General features: G+C 37.4%; 3 protein-coding genes across 7 annotated transcripts in view; 2 read left to right on the forward strand and 1 right to left on the reverse strand.

Annotated features, from left to right (window-relative positions):
* dnah3 (dynein axonemal heavy chain 3) overlaps positions 1-7707 on the forward strand; it is a 46217-nt gene extending 38510 nt beyond the window's left edge. For all 5 annotated transcript variants that reach the window (XM_077219316.1, XM_077219315.1, XM_077219314.1 and 2 more), the window contains 9 exons: positions 326-551; positions 1084-1328; positions 1928-2044; positions 2314-2471; positions 3585-3752; positions 3844-3986; positions 5373-5577; positions 6561-6698; positions 7201-7707. In XM_077219316.1, coding sequence (XP_077075431.1) covers positions 326-551; positions 1084-1328; positions 1928-2044; positions 2314-2471; positions 3585-3752; positions 3844-3986; positions 5373-5577; positions 6561-6698; positions 7201-7554 — 1754 coding nt within the window. In that variant the 3' untranslated portion in view covers positions 7555-7707. The remainder of the gene's footprint in view (positions 1-325; positions 552-1083; positions 1329-1927; positions 2045-2313; positions 2472-3584; positions 3753-3843; positions 3987-5372; positions 5578-6560; positions 6699-7200) is intronic.
* lyrm1 (LYR motif containing 1) lies at positions 7647-9991 on the reverse strand. The gene is made up of 5 exons (XM_077219319.1): positions 9904-9991; positions 9202-9373; positions 9058-9118; positions 8900-8931; positions 7647-8532 (listed from the first exon to the last, which is right to left on the reverse strand). The coding sequence occupies exons 2-5, from the start codon at positions 9349-9351 to the stop codon at positions 8419-8421; spliced, it is 357 nt and encodes a 118-aa protein (XP_077075434.1). The 5' UTR covers positions 9352-9373; positions 9904-9991; the 3' UTR covers positions 7647-8418.
* A 38-nt stretch (positions 9992-10029) lies between these two features.
* dcun1d3 (defective in cullin neddylation 1 domain containing 3) lies at positions 10030-19328 on the forward strand. Its single transcript, XM_077219320.1, has 4 exons — positions 10030-10531; positions 12071-12142; positions 15091-15609; positions 17893-19328. The coding sequence occupies exons 3-4, from the start codon at positions 15188-15190 to the stop codon at positions 18383-18385; spliced, it is 915 nt and encodes a 304-aa protein (XP_077075435.1). The 5' UTR covers positions 10030-10531; positions 12071-12142; positions 15091-15187; the 3' UTR covers positions 18386-19328.
* Positions 19329-20825: the final 1497 nt, after the last annotated feature.

A 20825-nucleotide genomic window follows, 5' to 3' on the forward strand; every position in this document is an offset into this window, starting at 1 on the left:
GTTAATGTTTATTTTATTTCAAGACACTCAGCAGATTATTGCACTGCAAAGCACTGCAAAAAATGAAAGTATGAAAAAGTTATGGAAGTTTACATTTATTGTAAATCAAATTTATGTTTTATTCGGTATAAAATATATACTTTACCAATTAATTTAGTTAATTTTAAATAATTTTGTATGATACTCATATGATGGTCTTGAAGACAATGTAAAATCTGGGCAATCTGTAATATTGTAAGAAATAAAATCACAGTATATGATTGTTTCAGCACAGACCTAAACATTTACAATTAAATGATGTTATTTCCCTCTTTGTCCTACTCAGGACTGCTGAAGTTTGCAGATGACTTGGGCATGGGCGGCAGTAAGACCCAGACGATCTCTCTCGGTCAAGGTCAAGGTCCAGTAGCTGAGCAGCTGATCAAGGTAGCGCTGACCAACGGCAACTGGGTCGTTCTGCAGAACTGTCATCTCGCAACCAGCTGGATGCCAGCCTTGGAGAAGATTTGCGAGGAGGTCATCACACCTGAAAACACACACACCAGCTTCAGGTAAAAATTGTGCTGTTTCAAAATAAAGCAAATCACACACAATTTCACCATGAAGTTAAATGCAAAGGACATATTTAATCTCAAAATCAAAAGAAAAAAAATTAAGAAATTATATTTTTCATAGGGAAAATGAAGCGTGTCATTTAAGATTTTTGTATTGTGATGTTATTTTTTTATGACAATTAAGCCCGTTTCCCCCCAAATGCTCATTACAGTACTACAATTATGCAAATCATCCTACAAAATTATTTTAAAATCAGCTTAAAATAGATGCAGTAATATAAATACTACCATTATGTATACCTACTAATTAAATAATAGTTCATTATTATAAATAAAATGTATCGTTATATGAATCTTCGCATTACAGTAATTACAATGAGATTAAAATAGAGAGAGAAAAAAAGTAAATCATTTTCTGTGGTAATCAACATTTATGCAAATATGATTTATTATTTTTCTTTTAGTTTTTGAGACAAAAAATGTCCCATTACTTGCCTAATATCCTAACCCCAAACTCTTTGTGTTTTAGGTTGTGGTTGACCAGTCAACCATCTGATAAGTTTCCAGTGAGTGTTTTGCAGAATGGGGTGAAGATGACGAATGAGCCTCCCAAAGGACTGAGGGCAAATTTACTGCGTTCTTACCTCAGCAATCCCATCTCAGACCCCGCCTTCTTCAACAGTTCCGCTAAGCAGGAAATCTGGCAGAAGCTGCTGTTCGGCCTGTGTTTCTTCCACGCTCTGGTACAGGAGAGGAGAACGTTCGGCCCACTCGGTCAGATATGTATCTTTAATGCAGTTTGCTTTCCTGTCTGTAATCCTTCATTTAATTTAGCCTCCATATTTTGAGAACAAGCTGCTGTGATGCTATCATCAATCTATCTGATCTAATCGTTTCTAAACATGCATTATACTGTACAGCCACAATCAAATGGCAGTTTTATAGGCAGAGGCAGCTATAAGGTCATAGGTTGATTCCCCTAAAAAAACGATCAACACTATTATAAAAGCAAGCTCGTCTAATATTACTCCCTTCTATTTGTCTATACTAATGATCTGGATATTATTAGGAAGAGTGATAATAAATATCCATCAATCAAATAAAGCATGCACATCCAAAAACAAAAAACGTGATAGAAAAAAGTTGATATTGGTAAACTGTTGCTGCTAAAAACATTTAATAAGCTCATGAACACAAATGTGATGTTTAAAGCTACATGCCCTTCATCAGACTCTTTTGGTTAGCTCATTAAAGTCACAATGTGACTTGTATTTTGTAAGATTAATTTCCTGATGTCATTCATATCTTCTATAGGGGGTTTCATTGTGACATTAAAAGTCTGTTCAATCTTCTCTCTTCATCTTTCTCTGCAGGTTGGAATATTCCATACGAATTTAATGAGTCTGACTTGAGAATCAGCATTCGTCAGATCCAGATGTTCCTGGACGAGTACGAAGAGGTTCCGCTGGAGGCCCTCGCGTATCTGACAGGTGATTAAGCAAGCAACCGCCCTGAAAATCATAGTAAACACATAGCAGTGTGTTAACAGCCACTCAGAACCCCTTAGTAATCACATAGCAATACCCTAGCATTATGGTGGTGAGTTTTGTATAGGTGATTACCGCTCTTTTCTTCAGAAAATTTAAAAATACGGGCAGTATTTTTTTGCAATACAAACACATCTTGACATCTACAGTATTTGATGAAACAGTTACATTGTTACAACACTTGAGCTCATGTTTGCTCGTGTCGTCTGCAGGAGAGTGTAATTATGGTGGGAGGGTGACTGACGATAAAGACCGGAGGCTGCTGTTGTCCCTCCTCTCCATCTTCTACAGCTGGGAGCTCATTAAACAGGACAAGTATCGTGTGTATGAGGGAGATCTGTACTATGTGCCGTCACACGCTCCCTACCAGGTACACAGTCATATTGTGCACCTTCATTAAATCAAGTCACCTGTATTTATATAGCGTTTTATACAATACTGACTGTTTTAAAGCTGCTTTTCAGCGATAAACAAATAATAGGCACTTTTGTACTGGAAGTGCCTTTTTATAGTTCCTAGAGCTATTGGCGAAAGTTCTCGGGTTTCGGCTTGTTCGCAATGCAGGAACTAGGAACGATTTTAGTTCCGGGAACTCTTTTGGAGGAACTAATTTAGCTCCTACTTCATAGTCGGTCTAAACCAGAGCTATAGGAACTACCAGTGACGTTATTGTTCGCTGATTGGCCGAATGCACGAGAAACACCAGCACCCGCCATTTAAAAAAAAAAAGCAGTGTAAACACACAGATTATAGCCTATATATTTACTCCAGAAACTAACTCTACGAACATGGAAAAAAGTGATAGATGGGCCTCTTAACATTTACTCTAAGGAGAAAATCTAACGCAACTTTGAGGCGGCCAAGACAAACATGATTAAGTATTTCTGCTCAGCTAGCACAACAACATGCTAGGCTTACGTCACTTCAGAGTTCCTACTGGCGGTGCGAATGCAACCAGGAAAATGTTCCTAAGGGAACGATTAGTTCTCTTTGTGGTAGTTAATTATTATAGTTAATTAAAACTAAAACTATTATAAAGAATCGTTATATAAAAAAATAAAATAACTGAAATATATATATATATATATATATATATATATATATATATATATATATATATTATACTTATTTTATTTCAAATATTATTCAGTTACTTGGCATTTCTCATTTTTGTTAAGTTTAAGTTAAAAATAAATAAAAATAAAATATAATACATTAATAATAAACTTTTTTTAATGTAGACATATTACTAAAACTACAACAAAGAAAAAACTAATTAATATTGCAAAAACAACAAATGACTAAAAATGTAAATAAAAATCGAAATAAATTTAATGATAAACTTTATTAATACAATTTTATTAAAACTATATAGACATATTACAAAAACTACAACTACAAAATTTTAAATGAAAAAGGAACATTTAAAAAATGGGTTGTGGGGATTTGAGAACTACAGAAGATGAATCTCTTTTATATGTAGAGTTATGTGGACTACATCCGCAACCTGCCCATCAGTGCTGAACCTGAGGTCTTCGGCCTCCACAGCAATGCTAATATCACCAAGGATAACCAGGAGACCAATCAGTTGTTAGACGGGGTGCTGCTGACGCTACCGAGACAAACTAGCAGCGGAGCCAAATCTCCACAGGTGGGAGGAGGAGGCAGATCATAAATGAAAAATGATTGACAGTTTTGTGTACCTGGTCTTCCTGTCAGTGCGTTTGTCTGTGTCCACACAGGAAGTGGTAGACGAGCTGGCCGAGGGAATGCTTGCCAAGCTTCCCTGTGATTTTGACATTGAGATGGTGACCAATAAATACCCACTCGTGTATGAGGAGTCGATGAACACCGTCTTACGCCAGGAACTCATTCGCTTCAACAGGTACCAGACATATTCGTGACCCATTGATCAGGGCTGTCAAGTCTCACGCATTGGGCGTGAGACACACGCATTTCAACCCGTTCACACGCTCACACGCAACACCTTGTATTTCTCACGCTGAGGAGTAAGGGAACTTGTCCCGCTATACAATTAATGGATAAGACGGAGGCAAACGGAGGGAAGTTCTCTGCCAAAGTTCATAGCATCTGTCTCGAGTTAAACAGAGTTAAATGCTAGCTACCAGCCAATCAGAAATTAGAATTAGTTGTTTCCGGGTAAATTATGTGTTCCCGCTGCAAGCACGTTCGTTACTAGACAACACACGCGCACACACGGAGTGGAAGTTGAAAGAGCACGATCTGATGAATGCGGTTTGCGGACATCTTCATTTATTTTTATTTTTTTAGCATTTTGATTTTACGATTCCTGGGCGATATCTCTTGCCTGTGATCAAAGACAGTGAGAGCTGATGTTGAGGAGTATAGCCAAATTATTTTTTGATGCATTCAAATACTCTCCAACTGCTTTTAAAGGGGTCATCGGATGCAAAATACACTTTTATATGGTATTTGCAAATAAATGTGTCTTTGCAGTGTGTGGACACAATCACCATGCAATGAAAAAAATCCATTCACTTTTTTTTAATCCTCAAAAAGCCAAAAAGTTGTTGCTCATTATCATTTAAAGAGACATGCACCGAAACGGGTCACTGTGAACAGAGCTGTTTTCGAAGAGGTAAAAAGGGTGTTGTTTTACACAACCATTGAGAAATTTTAACCAAAGTATGTTACAAACTTTACATGAAGACCCAAAAGAATCATACCAACTTGTGGAAAATGGGCATCCGATGACCCCTGTAAAGGTGACCGGTTTGGGTCTTGACATACATGCTCAGGGCAAGTTGTTATGACACAATGTTATGTACATTGAGCACTGATGTTCAGTTGGCTTGATAGGGGTCAAATTTATTTTTATTTTTCAATAAATTTGTATTTTTTAAATATAACTATTTATTTTATTTGGATGAATTTGTCTTTTTATCAGATTTAACAATTGTTATAATTTCCATTTGTGCTGGTCAATTATGAACAATAGGAAAAATTGAACTGCTAGCAAAAATTGAAGCGAATTTGGTTGGGTCGAGGGACCGCTGCTGCAAATATTTGGGTGGCTCCTCCCCTAAATCTCACTCTAAACTTTTGATAAAACTTGAGAGCCCTGCATTGATTTACATACATCATAACATTCCTGCTATAGAGCTAGTAATGCCTAGGTTGGGTGTTTGATCCCCAGGAAATGCATGAACTTATCAAATGTATACCATGAATGCAATATAAGTTGCTTTGAATGTAAGCATCTGCCAAATGCATTAATGTAAATTTATAGGCTGTCAAAGGTGGTGCGTAGCAGCCTGCTGAACACCCAGAAGGCACTTCGGGGGCAGGTTGTAATGTCAGCTGAACTGGAGAACGTCTTCAACAGTCTTCTCATTGGGAAAGTGCCGGCCACATGGGCTGCAAAGTCCTACCCCTCCCTTAAGCCCCTCGGGAGCTACATGTCCGACTTCCTTGCCAGGCTACAGTTTCTACAGGTGAGCAAGTCCAACGGCTAAAGACTAATGCACACAACAAGACACAAGCTCATGCTCCTTTAATGATGTGAATTGTAATGAAATGGTAAACCTGCACTGAAAAAATGTGGTTTAGAAACAATCTTCACTCAGAATTTGCTAGTAAATTTCACAAATAATTACAAACAACTATAGAACAACTGAAATAATAATAATTATTCTATTATCCAATAATCCTTGTTTTATGTACAGTTTCGATTTTTGTTTATAGTGTAGTCATCAATGTTATTTCAGTTACAATGAGATACAGTTCTATTATAGTTGTAATTAATATTTTGAGATGGTTTTATCGTTATATTTTTGTTTTCATTTTGATTTTAAACAAATTTTAGTTGTTTTGTTTAAAACTATCTGAAATAAAGATATATATTTAATAGATAGATTTTATTTTATTTCAAGCAATGAAACTGTTTTGAGTTAACTATATTAAACTTGCCTAGTCTACAATTAATACAGTGAATAATGTAATCATTATGTTTCCCCGACATTAACAGAATTGTGCAGCTTTAGGTGTTTTCAGTGTTATGCGCTAGGGGGCGCTATAGAGAATCTCCTGATCAAAACACAGGCAAACAAGGAGCAGAAACAACTGATAATTGTAGTATTGCACATGCAGATTGTAGTCTTAGGAAAAAACATGATTTTTTCTGCTTTTTGCTCAAAATGTTTGTTTTTTTATGAAACTTACACACAGTTAAGGGTTGATAAAATAAGAATGCATGTGAGATCTTTATGCAACCTAAAAGAAAACTTTTTTTTATTTATTTAAGCAGAGTCTCTGTTCTTGTAGTGTGTAGTGTGCTGCACTAGGTGTAATAAGTAAGTACATATACATAGGTCAGCCAATGCGTTCTCTGAGATTACTGAAACCAGTTGTGACAATTTAGCACTACTCACCAATTGGTTTCAAAATTTTCAGCCATCTTTGTGTGTGTGTGCTTTAGGACTGGATTGATAACGGCCCTCCATCTGTGTTCTGGGTATCTGCGTTCTATTTTACTCAGTCGTTCCTCACTGGTGTGTCTCAGAATTTCGCTCGGAAGTACACCATCCCCATCGACTTCATCGGCTTCGAGTATGAGGTTTGTGTGCCGATAAGATAGTGAACTGAGAGCGTATGAGAAAGAGGGTGATCTGTGCTTAATAAATAAATGTTTCTTAAACATTGATATTCTAAACTCATTTAGATATATCATACTCACTGGTTAATTCAGCTGAAAACAATGTTATTACAATTAATATAGTAAGGTGTAATTTATTCCTGTGATCAAAGCCGAATTTTCAGCATTTCTCCAGTCTTCAGTGTCACATGATCCTTCAGAAATCATTCTAATATGATGATTTGCTAAGTATTAGCATGTATTATTATCAGTTGAAAACAGTTGTGCTGCTTAATTTTGTTTTAACTGTAATACATTAATACCTTGAATGAACAGCATTAATTTAAAATAGTCTTTTGCAACATTATTTCTTTACTGTCAATTTAATAAGTCCTTGCTAATTGGAAGTATTTATTTATATAAAAAATAAAATAAAATGACCCCTAACTTATGACCAGTATATAATAATGTGCTTCTCTTTTAGGTCTGTAAGCAGGAAACGCACATGGAGGAGAAGCCGGAGGATGGGGCGTACGTCCGTGGGCTTTTCCTCGAGGGAGCGCGTTGGGATCGGGAGAAAATGGTTATCGGTGAGTCTGTTCCTAAAGTTCTCTTCGACATGCTGCCCATAATCTGGCTGAAGCCCGGAGAGAGCGCAACTTTCCTGCACGAGAGCGTTTACATCTGTCCCGTGTACAAGACCAGCGCCAGGCGCGGGACTCTTTCCACCACTGGTCACTCCACGAACTACGTTCTGTCCATCGAGCTGCCCTCGGACAAGCCCCAGAAACACTGGATCAACCGCGGCGTCGCCTGTCTGTGCCAACTCGACAACTGAGCGCATCCACAGCAGATTTTCAGTGTGTTTACATTTTAACATGCCAAACATATGAAAAAAAACTAAAAATATTAAATACAATACAGCACTCATTAGCATATTGTGGTTCCTTTTAATATAATTGTATGGAATAATAAAACAAAATGGCTTAAAGCAGAAGTGTGTAATTCTTTAGACGTTAAAGTCGGCATGTAATCAAAATGGACAATTCTTGTTTTTTGCCGTATTTATAAATTATTTATCTGTGCACATTGTTTTTAAATTCATGTGCCTTGTAAACCTTAATCAAAATAGCTTCCCCTCACTCTTGCTACATCTCTTCTCTGATGACGTGTTTATTGGTGTGAGGGCGGAGCAACCTGTCACTCACATGAGATCCACCAATAGCAAACCACAACCATCCAATCAATTCCCCGTGCACTAAATCAAGCCCCTCCCTACATTGTTTCTTGTTTGAGAAGCCATTTCACTCAAATATATACGTCACAATAGGGCAACTTCCGTTTCATGGTGACTTCTGTGCTGATTAGATGTGCAGAAACCATTTCTAGTTTAAACACAAAAGTTTAATGAATGATGAGAAATAAACGAATTGAAACGCAGCTAGATACTTAAGATGCAACATTAACTGAGACCTTTATACAATGTAGTATATAACAACAAAATAAATACACCTTTTAACATGAATCAAAACAGCTCACATTAGCACTCATCATGCTTTACACTGGCAGTGAGAGTAATTGCACTGATCTGTTTCATAATCCAGCCCTTTTAAGCTATGAACAACATGAACTGTCAACCTTTATAATGTTCCCTGGTGTTTTTCAACACAATGTCCTACACACTTTAAGACATCTGCTAGTGTCAGGTCTCATCCTGAGACTGTAGGTACACAGGTTTGGCTTGTTTCCGCAGTCTCTGCTGAGCTCGCAGCTTTCTACCTTTCTGAGTGGCCAGACCCATCGGTGGAAGATATGTCTGAGAAAAAAGATTTATGACATATCAGTGTGTAAATCTCACAAAAACTGCCGGGAAACATTTCAAAGTCATATTTCAGAACCTGAAGAAATATGAAGTAATGGCAATATTATCACAATATTGAATTAATAAATAACGTTTAATAAAGAAATTCATAAATAGTTGTCTTAAATACAGACCTAAATCTTTGTAAAATGCCAAGAACATGACAAAGTCATATTTCACCCCAAATATATAAAAAAATGCATTATATTAATGAAAATTTTGGGATATATATATAAAGATATTTATTCATGAGATCACCATTCTATTCACAAATATATCAGGATTATTATTAGTGCTTATGATCTTATTTGGAGGTACTTACTGGTCTGGGATAGGGGTTCCTATAATGCAGTCCTGCCATGAAAAACAAAATACAAATAATTTTAGCAGATCACCTGTTATTTGATAACACCCAAAAATTTCTTACAAATTACATTATTTCTCAGCTCATAAATGAAGCATTTGATATAATATACAGACCAATCTCTATCCGAGCTTCACACTCTTCAATGCATCTCTGGATTGATTCTGGATCTGTTATCTAGGGCAGGGAGAAGATACAAGAACATGTTATAGATATGAGCTGTCTCAGAGGTCCTCAGGTGACATGAGGTCGCTCCACACCTGCTGGTTCTGTCTGAAGAGGGTCCGAGCCTCCTGAGCGATATACTTCCTCTCGGTGTCAGTGTCCTGAGGAAGAGCAGACTGAGCTTTCCAACTGCGTGCCACTCGCAGGACCCTCCTGTAGAGACACAGCACATGTGGACGAGACATCCGGACCACCTGTCAACATCAACTAACACAATACTATACATGTTAGAAGAACCTGACAAGGGCGTTATGCATACACATGTGTATGTACACACACACATACATATGTGTACACACATTATGTAAAAAAGCTTGTTAGATGCGATTAAATGATTTGATAGCATTAATATATACGCACACACACATGTGTATATATAATTTCTACAATTATGCAGCAGTTATATTCATATATAATCAGCAGCATGATATATATATATACATAAAATAATATATATATATATATATATGTATATATATGTATATATAAGTAATGAGCATGCTGCGTATTTATGTTGAAATAATCCGTATTATTCAGTAATAAATAGAATGCGTACAAAACTTTATAAAAACAGAAATCTGTGCGTGACCTCTGCGTTACTGTTAGGTAAACTGGATGGCTGTCAATAAGAGATTTGAAATATCCTTGACATACATTACAATTGTTAAAGTCTTCCGTTGAATGCATTAATAATCAAGCTGCTCATTATCTCTACTTCCTGATGAAATAAATATTACCTATGTGTGATCAGATCAATACAGCTTATGTGAACATCTCCGCACTTCCGCACTCCAGCGTCCACGTGCTTGCGAAGGATGACGTCTCGAACTGCGGGGGGGGGGGGGGGGGGGGGGGGTTGTTTCAAACTAATCCGGAACGCACCCATGTTGCGCATTCGCGTATCTGAGAGATGATTGTGCCAGTTACGCCTGCGTCGCTTGTACGCATACTCCCTCGAACCCAAACAAAAAGAGAAACTGCGATCAATCAGCGGCCGATCCGCGTTTCCCTGGTTCTGTGCGGCCGTATCGAGTCCCTCAGGATCATCTCCGTCCCCCCAGAAACGGTCCAAAGTAGTGGGAGCCGGTAAAGGGGGTGATTTTACCGGAGCCGGTCCGGATCAGCGCAGGTTCGGTTCGGGTTCAGGCTCAGGTTCGTCTGTAGGAAGTGATGAGGGGGGAAATGCCAACTATGACCATCTAATGACCCAAAGAGCATCAGAAGCACACAAAGAGAAGCCCTTTCTCCTGCTTTTACACAGAGATTCAGAACCGATCCGGTTCGGCTGGAGGGTGGGATTAGCTTTAGCTTTAGCGTGACAGCAGGGATGCGCTGATTCTGAGCTATTTCATCATCTTTCTACAGGTAAATCAACACCAAACGCCTCCAGTTCAGATATCCGCTGTGTTTATGTGCGGAATTTACACATTTTATAGTTTACATGAAGTGTATTGTGTATAAATGATCCAGACTTGTCTGAAGCTAATCAGCTAAGCTGCTAACATGAGATCAGCTCTTTAAAAGACTTTACCTGTCATATCGACTATTTCATTACTCACAAACAGTCGTATATTAATATATCAGAACTATCAGTATAATTGAAGAGCTTGTTTAGGGAGGATATGGAGTGTATTTGCTGTATATATGGACAGTTAATCATAATTTTAAAGGGAAAGTTTCTCATTTATACTGATCGAGACTCTTGGCTGTGGCTCAAATCTAGTGAGCGACTTTGCTAAACAGAATTATTGGGATCAAATATCGCTTATGATGCCTTAAATATATTAAATAGATGCCCCACAAATATTTTAGATGCTCTTAAAAATACTGCCTATGTACACAACATCCGTGTAAGCATCTGTCTATATACTATATAAAATAGATTTTGTTAGAGGAAAGGACATTTAATATCATAAAATTGATATGGATTGACATTAAACCCGAGTTATCTTCACCTAAGAAGTGCCATTTACTGTGGTTTAACCATGATATCCTTTGAAGAACCTTAGTACCAGAAACAATTTTAAATAACAAAACGAGATTTAAATGAATAACAAAATATTAAAATGTGTGAATAAAAGAGTAAATAACAGTACAGTACTATAATGAGTAGAGAAAACAACATGATATAGCTTAATAGTAACTAGACATTTTCCAAATAATACTTTAGACATATTTATAATATTAATTATTTACAGTATAAATTGGGTCTTTCCTCAAGAAACTATATGGATTGCTTTTAAATTTTAGTGTGGGGGTCTGTGACGTCTAAAAGATTGAAAAGCTGTGCCTTAATATACCTGTGCTATTGTGTTTTTAGTTCCTTGGTATTCCTTTGAGTAATTTGGAGCGGCATGTAAATACTTTGGTAAATGAATATGCTAATCATACAGTCCCATGATATGTCTTGCACATCAGTAAATATCCAATTACCATGTTACTTACATTCACCATCTTATAAATTCATTGAACATCCTGTTATACTAGTAAATGCATCACATAATGGGAAGTAAATTGGGTTTCTTGCTGATTATTAACCTGCAAATTTGTTCATGGCCTTGACCTATGACCTTTCCCCCCAATTTTTGCCCACATCCTAATCAGGTTTATGCTGCTATGACGATGGCCGCTTTCAGGTTATGTGTCATTTAATCGTGGCACTGGTCACATCAGCAATCCAACACCTCTAATGTAACCCAGCTCCGATTTAGCCTGTTTTATTTAGGTTAGCTCATGGGTATTGTGTTGTGGGTTAGTTAGTTAGTAGTTTGAGCATGGGGATCAGGTGTGTGAAAGTGTCTCGGAGGATTGAGGTGTGTTGTGTAGATGGTTTAGATGGTGTGTTTCTGTGCGCCGTATCATATTCTGATCGCTCTGTCACTTTTGCTTTGCTCTTTGGCTCAGGCTAGCGGATGTTCCGGCCGTCTCCATGGAGTTTCCTCAGATGACACGTCGGTTCACTGATCGGGGATTTGGGTGAGTGTGTCCCGTACCACTGCACAACACGCGTGTTCCTGATCCATGGTGATGTAGTCGCTCTGAGCCTGTTCTGATAGCCACAAACACAAGCACTGCATCCATAGAGGCCGGCTGTTAACGTACATGTCACTATAGACCTACAAGCGGAAGGATGATACTAGATTTAAATATTAAAAAAAATATTTTTGTTATATAATAACCACTCAAGGCTGCTGCATGTCAAGTATATCAATGTCCTTTATCTGTGAAATAGATCCTTTGTAAAATAAAAAAATTAATATAACTATAATAACAAGTAAAATGCAAATATTCTACTTTATAATTTTTCAAATATCTCATTCATATTTTATTTATATATATATATATTTTTTTTTTTATCTTAATATTTACTTATAGTGATTTTATTTTTTATATATTACCAAAGGTAAAATGCATTATAATATTTGCAGATTCCTTGTTTTAATGCATTATACTTTCTAAAGATGTAACAATGAATAGATAAGTTTGTATAGATAATATTATATATTATAACTGTGCATTAGAGGTGCACAAGTGTTGCTAAGATATATATATATCATATATTCTAATTGTATGGTATATATATATATATATATATATATATATATATATATATATATATATATATTTGTCAGAGCTGAAGGACGTTGTTAGGCAAAGGTTATAAATCGACAAAATGGCAAAAAAAAAAAAAAATGAGGCCCTTAAATATTGTATTCCTGTCATGGATAATTATGTTGCTTATTCATATTTGACACATTCTATAGTTTATTGTTCATTTTATATTGGTTTGTTTGAATTTCAAAAGCATAACAGAATTGTCACCGTAAGAAAACTCTCACTGCATGAGAAAATAAGTCAGAAGAGAGACATCATGCATCTTATGTAATGTTGAACACATAAACAAAGCCCAGAAACAAAAAAAGCCCACATTTGAATTATGATTTTTTTTTATGAACACACTTGTTCTCATTCCTCAAAGTCATTGTAGAGCTCTTGCAAACAGAACAAACAGTTATTCTAAGAACTTCAGATCGGATCCCTCGACGTTTAGCCTGGTCTGTGTCACTCGTCCTGGCCTAGTAACACAGTTTTTAGGTACGTTTGTTAATGTCATAGTGGAAGCGTTTAGGATCTATCTCTGTGGCCAATCAGAATGCAGGAGGAGCGCCAGATTCGCCCTCTGCGTTCTGGCACACACTGATTACTAGAGTAACAACCACACTGAGTGGATCTCGCCACACTGGTTAGTTAATGTCCTGCCCATACTCTGATTCACTGGCAGGGCGCAATTTAGCACACTGTTTAACTGGCTTTCTTTGTTCAGAGGAAATGAGAAATCTGCGCACATGATGATTCAATATTTTGTTCTTCAGGTTTGCCTTTAAAATGAAAAAGAAAATTCCCAAGTTAAGAAAGCAGTATAGGGAGTGTTAACCACAGTGAGATGTGTGGAAGGAAGTGTAGCTCAGGTTCATCTAGGGAACTTTGTTTGTGTGGACTTGGAAAGAGGAACAATGTACGTGCAATACAGATTCATCTGACATTGTTCTTTGGAAGTGGGATGAAAAGCTTGTGAGAATCTTTGACATTTACCCTCAGAAAGACCAGCTGGATTTTAATTCATATTATGTGAGCATGAAATCATAATTGACTCTATACTTAATATTCCAGTGATGCTTTATGTTTATGTTTTTATTTGTTAAGGAACAATGTACATTAACTAACATGAGCACTTGTGTGTATCTATCATGTAAATGTAACATTATACAAGAATAACATTTACATTTTAGTAAACATAAACAGAAGAATATTATAGGCACACAAATGCAAACAAAATTACTTCAAAGCACAAGCAGACAAAAAACAAGCCACTTAAAATACTTAATATGCTAACACTTTAGTTAGGGTCCAATTCTCACTGTTAACTAGCTGGTTATTCGCATACATATTACTAGGATATTTGCTGTTTATTAGCACATTTAAAGGGGATAGTTCACGCAAAAATGAAAATTCTGTCAGTATTTACTCTCCCTCATGTTGTTCAACCCCGTAAGACCTTCGTGCATCTTCGGAAGACGAATTAAGATATTTTTGATGAAATCTGAGAGCTGGATCACTCCTCCATAGGCTTCTAAGGGATTGAAACTTGCCGGCCCCGAAAGGTTATTAAAGACATCGTTAAAATAGTCCAAGTGACTACAGTGGCTCAATCTTAAGCGACGAGAATACTTTTTGTGCGCAAAAACAAACAAAAATAACGACTTTATTTCAACTATTAATTTCCTTCTCTGTGGGCCTCTAGTCAGTTAGCTTAGTGTGATTGCGTAGAGCTATGTCAAACGTAGGCTCACTATTGGCCGACGCTGGTCATGTGTGTGATGCGTGTGACGTACAACACAGAAGCTCTACGCTATCACACTAGTGAACTGACTCGAGGCCCACAGAGAAGGAAATGAATAGTTGAAATAAAGTCGTTATTTTTGTTAGTTTTTGCGCACAAAAAGTATTCTCGTCACTTGATAAACTTAAGATTGAGCCACTGTAGTCACTTGGACTATTTTAACAATGTCTTTAATGACTTTTCGGGGCCTGCAAGTTCAATCCTTCAAGAAGCCTATGGAGGAGTGATCCAGCTCTCAGATTTCATCAAAAATATCGAAGATGAACGAAGGTCTTACAGGGTTGAACAACATAATTACTGACAGAATTTTCATTTTAGGGTGAACTATCCCTTTAAAGTCTTTATTCTGCATGACCATATTCTACATCCCTCAATCGTACCCAATACCTATTAATAAGCAGTAATAGTCGTAGTTAACAGTGAGAATTGGACCCTAATCTAAAGTGTGACGCTTAATATTTGAGTGATGCTTAACAGTGACAGGTTTGATTCCCCATGATGAGTGTTTGATCTGAATCCTCAGGGCATGGTGACTGCTGTCCGTCAGCCAGTGGGCGTCTAGCAGGGGTCGGCTGGACCTGAAGGAAGACCTCCGAAACCAACACGAGAACGAGAGCGACATGGGTCAGTGTGTGACTAAATGCAAAAACCCCACGTCCTCTCTGGGCAGTAAGAGCGACGCCGGGAAATCTCACGGAAAGAAAGGCGGCACTGGCGGCGCACCCAAGGAGGAAGTCGCCAAGTCTTCTGTCGACGTTATTTTCAACGGCACCAAAGTGCCCGAGGTCACCGTGGAGGGCAGCGTGGCTCCGACGCTCTCAGCGCTGGACGTGCGGCGGGATCAGGCCACGCAGGACGGGGACGGAGTGTCGCTCGCTCGGATACACGACATGTTCTCGCGTTATAAAGACGAGCACGAGGATGCCATCCTGGAGGAGGGGATGGAGCGCTTCTGCAACGATCTGTGCGTCGACCCGGCCGAGTTCAGAGTTCTGGTGCTGGCGTGGAAGTTCCAGGCCGCTACCATGTGCAAGTTTACAAGGTGAGTTTGATGTGTGGAGGAGTTTAAAAACATACAGACACGGTTACGAGACACTACCGGGAAGTCTGGGGTCAGTAAGAGATCTCTTCTGCTCACCATGGCTGCATTTATCTCATCAAAAATACAGTAATACTGTGAAATATCATTATAATTTAAAATAAGCGTTTCTATTGTAATGTATTTTAAACTGTAATTTATTCCTGTGATCAAAGCTGAATTTTCAGCATCGTTACTCCGGTCTTCAGTGTCACATGATCCTTCACAAATCAGTATAATATGATGATTTGCTGCTCGAGAAACATTTCTGATTATTATCAATGTTGGAAACATTTGTGCTGCTTCATATTTTTGTGGAAACTGATATATTTTTATAAATGTCTTTACTGTCACTCTTACTTACTGACCCCAAACTTTGAGAACACAATCCCAGAATGCACTGCTTCACAAGAAAATCCATCCAAAACGGCAGGTGAAGCACATTTGTTTTTGTGTGTGCTTTAAATGTGGGAATCATTCAGTATTCATGCCGTCTAATTGATTACTGTATACCAAAATGCAATGCACACAGATTGACCTTCTATTTAATGTGCAACAAAAGACATAAATCCTCATTTGTAACCGTTCTTTCATTGTTTAACAGTCAAAATTGAATCATCATAATTATTTAAGCCATGATAACTGGATGCTACTTGCCGAATTACACATTTATAAGATATGGTCGAAGCAGATTGATAGGATTGCATTCTGAACAGCCACCGAGTTCTACAGCACAGCATTGTGGGTATTATAAAGGTAAGAGGCAAGAATAGTGAATTTCAGTTGAAGAAAACAAAGCTATAAAAATGTTGTTAAAAGATGTTTTCACAGTTTTGTTGTTGAATAGCAGTGGTGTCTGCGGGCGCAGATGTTACACTGGTGTGAGATCATTAGTCACAGTTCCTCCACAAACACACACACTCTTGCAAAGATTGCTTCATCTCGTCAAAGTGTTGCAATTACACCATGTGCAGACGTGTGTTTGTCAGGGTCTTTTATCCCTATTTCAATCGGCATTAATTTTCACACTATCTATTTTGTAAATGCATGTTATAGATCTTATTGTGAACAAATCATCCATGCATGTTTAATTTTCTTAATTTTGACCAATTGATTTAATTTGTTTACATATGCCAAACTTCTCCAATCATTTTGTCCGTTTAAACACCGCCCTGTTCTTACAACAGACTGTATGCTTTCATTCAGATCCGACTCAAGTCCATGACTCCGCCTCCTACATTTTATTCTTTTTTTATAATCTATTTCACTTGGATATACGTCAAGAAGATAATACAGTACAATACAGTCAACAATACAGAAGAAAATATCTCTTGCTACTTTCGTTTGAGGGTCAAAAGTCAACAAATGCTTCTTCCACTGTTTTATAAAATAAATGTCTTAAATAATAGTATAATTCATTTTAAAAAGAGTTATATACACTACCATTCAAAAGTTTGAGTTCCCTAGGAAAAAAGTGACAGTAAAGACATTATTTAGATTTCTATTTCAAATAAATGCTGTTCTTTTGAACTTTCTATTCCTCAAAGAATCCTGAAATAAATGTGTCATGGATTCCACAAAAATATGAACTGTTTTCAACATTGATAATAATCAGAAACGTTTCTTGAGCAGCAAACCCTCATATTAGAATGATTTCTGAAGGATCATGTGACACTGAAGACTGGAGTAATCTTGATGATAAATTTAGCTTTGATCACAGGAATAATATAATATTTCATAATATTACTGTTTTTACTGTATTTTTGATCAAATAAATGCAGATTTGTTGATTCCAAACTTTGAAACGGTTTAAACAATGATTATTAATAATCATCTGATGTTTCTGGTTGTATGTATAAAATGTTTATAGGCAATCCATACTGAAAAAACATAATGTATAATTAAAAATTATACCCATAGTAGTTCTATGAATCATCAGAGTTGTTCTAGTTAACTAAAACCATTAGAAATATATTTCAGCTAGTTGCCATGGCATCATTTCTCATTTTTATTTAGTTTAACTTGATATACTAAAATAATAATAACAACTGATAAAAAAACAATAAAAATGGAAAATACAAAAAAACTCATTCACAAAATTATCTAACATAAATCTTACTCCTTTTACCTAAATTCAAATAACATTTTTTTGCATCCTGTTTGCATCCTTGCCTCAAGAATCATCCTCAGTTGCAATGTCAAATCCCAGTGTGTGTGTGTGTGTGTGTGTGTGTGTGTGTGTCTCAGGAGGGAGTTTGTGGACGGCTGTAAGGCGATCCAGGCTGACAGTATCCCAGGAATCTGCTCCCGGTTCTCCGTGCTGCTAGAGGAGTCTCGAGGAGAGGAGAGTTTCAAAGATCTCTACCGGTTCACGTTCCAGTTCGGGCTGGACGCGGAGCAGGGCCAGCGCTCTCTCCAGCGCTCCATCGCCATCGCCCTGTGGCGGCTCGTCTTCACGCTGGACTCGCCCCCGGTGCTGGAGCGCTGGCTCGACTTCCTCTCGGACAACCCGTGCGCCGTGCGCGGCATATCCCGCGACACCTGGAACATGTTTCTGAACTTCACGCAGAGCATCGGGCAGGACCTCAGCAACTACAGCGAGGACGAGGCCTGGCCCAGCCTCTTCGACTCGTTCGTGGAGTGGGAGACGGAGAGGCGGAGGAGAGAACGAGTGCACGAGGGATTTGAGACGGATCCTCCTGTGGACTGTGAGGCTTCGTCGATGTGGCCGGGACCTTGAGGGACGATGTTTTTTGGGATGGTGGTGAATTCTGGACGATGTGTGTGTGTGTGTGGAGGTGTTTCTGAGCCCGTCACTCTCCATCCGGATTCTAGATATTGTTATGAAATCTTTGGTCTTATTGCATTGGGCATCCCAGTGCGCTCTCTTGACTTTTGTTTTAATGAAAGGGCTCCAAACGAATTGTTTTTTTAAGCACTTTTATTTAAGTTATTGCTGTTGTTCATTTAATTTGTTTTAAAATTCAGATTTCATCCAGAGCGGTTTCTTCTCGCTAATATTTTGGGATTCACCTGCACGCCAAAGAAAAGGGAATTCTGTCAGCTGCCTACCGAGTTTGAATACACACACACACACACACACTCACACTCACACTCACACACTCACACTCACACTCACACTCACACTCTCACACTCACACTCACACTCACACTCACACTCAAACACACACACATGCACTAAAGAAACCCACACATGCATATGTCAGCATAACTGCTGCTTTGAAGGGTTGTATTTGGGCTTCTGTTGGCTGAGGAGTGTGTGTGGTGGTAAAACTGCTTGTGTTTAACATCAGACTGCAGTGATTGATGTTCTGAAGCCCTCAACCTCATTTCTTATGTGCTTCCCTGATCTTATTTTCTTCTTATCATTCATGTCGATTCTGATGCATTCATTCGTTCATTCATTCTTCTATTCACTCATGTATTCTCAACGGTCAGGTGTATGTGTGTGTGTGTGTGTGTGTGTGCGTGTGATTGTGTGCGCGTGCGTGGGGAAATACAGATTAATTTGCAGTTGGATGTCTGCTGTGATCTTTTTCCTTTTATTTTACAGTTTACATTATTATTATTTTTTTTTATTCAAAGTGATTTCATTTCATCTTTTGTGTCTGGTTTTATATAAATGATACAGTTTATAATGAATAAAAATGTGTTGAACATTGGATTTTAGTGTTTTTTTTTAAATAATGATTCACTCGGATCTCTGACATTTAGTTACCATAAAATCAGACTTTATTATTGGTACTATGCAGTACTATGTCTTAATATATTGGGTAAAATGTTAAACTAAATAGTTTTGAAGTTGGAAATACTATTATTTTTCTTTCATCTCAGTATATTAAAAATGTAAAATTTGGATGGATTTTACAGACCTTCACTCCTTTTAGTTTGAATGGATGTCAACGTTTAATGGAAATCTGTCAATTTATTAATAAATATTACAGGCGTTTTTTCATTTACATTTTACATTTAGCTGACGCTTTTATCCAAAGCGACTTACAATTGCTATATATGTCAGAGGTCACACGCCTCTGGAGCAACTAGGGGTTAAGTGTCTTGCTCAGGGACACATTGGTGTCTCACAGTGGATTCGAACCCGGGTCTCTCACACCAAAAGCATGTGTCTTATCCACTGCGCCATCACCACCCCTTTCCACTAATCAAACTTGTCATTTGAGCAATATTATTTTATTTGGTAATCAATTCGTATAATTTTTTTCTGTGTCCTTGATATTTCCATCCTGTTAGTCTTTTGTAAAATCTATTTAAATAACAAAAGGAAGTGACATCACTTTTGAGGGAAAACAACAAACAGTTATCAATGGATTTGATGGATTCTGTGGTATTATCAACATTTCAAAGATGGTTAAAAAAATGAATTAAATTCAAATTTGACACCATCGTTCTTCCCTAAGCAAAGGCAAACTTTAGCTCTTTATTTGCATTCTCCATCCTTTCAATTTTCGTGCAATCGACTTGTTTGGTTGATAAGTCTGTGAGGTTGATCAGAGAATATTTCTGAACTTCTTGTTTTAATGAAAACACAAGCATATTCTTATTATAAAAATTGCTGTGTTCATAAATTGATGCATGACAGAAATGGTCCATTTCTATTTTAAGTACTAATATGCAACAACAGACAAAATCATACTACTGGTATGATAACAATTAATAGAGATATTATAAATAAATAAATAGAGAATTTATTATAAACATAATTCTTTTTAGATTTTATGACAGTCAGTTTTTGCATAATTTAAAAGGTTTCCAGTATGCAAATTTGCAAAATATTTGTGATTTTGTGAATTTTGTTTTTTAGTTAGTATTAATACAATTCAATATTTTGAATTATATTGTTTTATGAAACTTTGGCGTTACATCCAATGTAAAGTCTATCCAAGAAGACAGTAAAAAATCAATGTACATTTATCAAAGTTTATAGAAGCGTTATTGAACAAGCATTTTGTTGCGCTCAGCCGTGTGGGCGGGTTCTTCTAATGAGATTGCGTGTTGTGATTGGTCAGCATCTCTCCTTGTTGCAGGAGCTCCCTCCACTGTTTTGTGGGCGGGCCTATTTTTCTCCATCGTGCTGTGATTGGTCATTTACTAGCCCGCAGCAGATGTGTGGGCGGGGTCTGCGTTCAGAGGACGCGCTGTGA

The sequence above is a fragment of the Siphateles boraxobius genome, unplaced genomic scaffold (genome assembly GCF_051911475.1).
Source record: "Siphateles boraxobius isolate OS27281-9 unplaced genomic scaffold, OSU_SipBor_1 12, whole genome shotgun sequence".
NCBI classification, from domain to species: domain Eukaryota; kingdom Metazoa; phylum Chordata; class Actinopteri; order Cypriniformes; family Leuciscidae; genus Siphateles; species Siphateles boraxobius.

Coding starts and splice junctions, on each gene's coding strand:
- lyrm1 (XM_077219319.1), bottom strand. CDS start 9,351: ATGTCTCGTCCACATGTGCTGTGTCTCTACAGGAGGGTCCTGCGAGTG. Junction 9,119..9,201: donor TCTTCAGACAGAACCAGCAG/GTGTGGAGCGAC, acceptor TCCCTGCCCTAG/ATAACAGATCCAGAATCAAT. Junction 8,533..8,899: donor GGAACCCCTATCCCAGACCA/GTAAGTACCTCC, acceptor CTTTTTTCTCAG/ACATATCTTCCACCGATGGG.
- dcun1d3 (XM_077219320.1), top strand. CDS start 15,188: ATGGGTCAGTGTGTGACTAAATGCAAAAACCCCACGTCCTCTCTGGGC. Junction 15,610..17,892: donor ACCATGTGCAAGTTTACAAG/GTGAGTTTGATG, acceptor TGTGTGTCTCAG/GAGGGAGTTTGTGGACGGCT.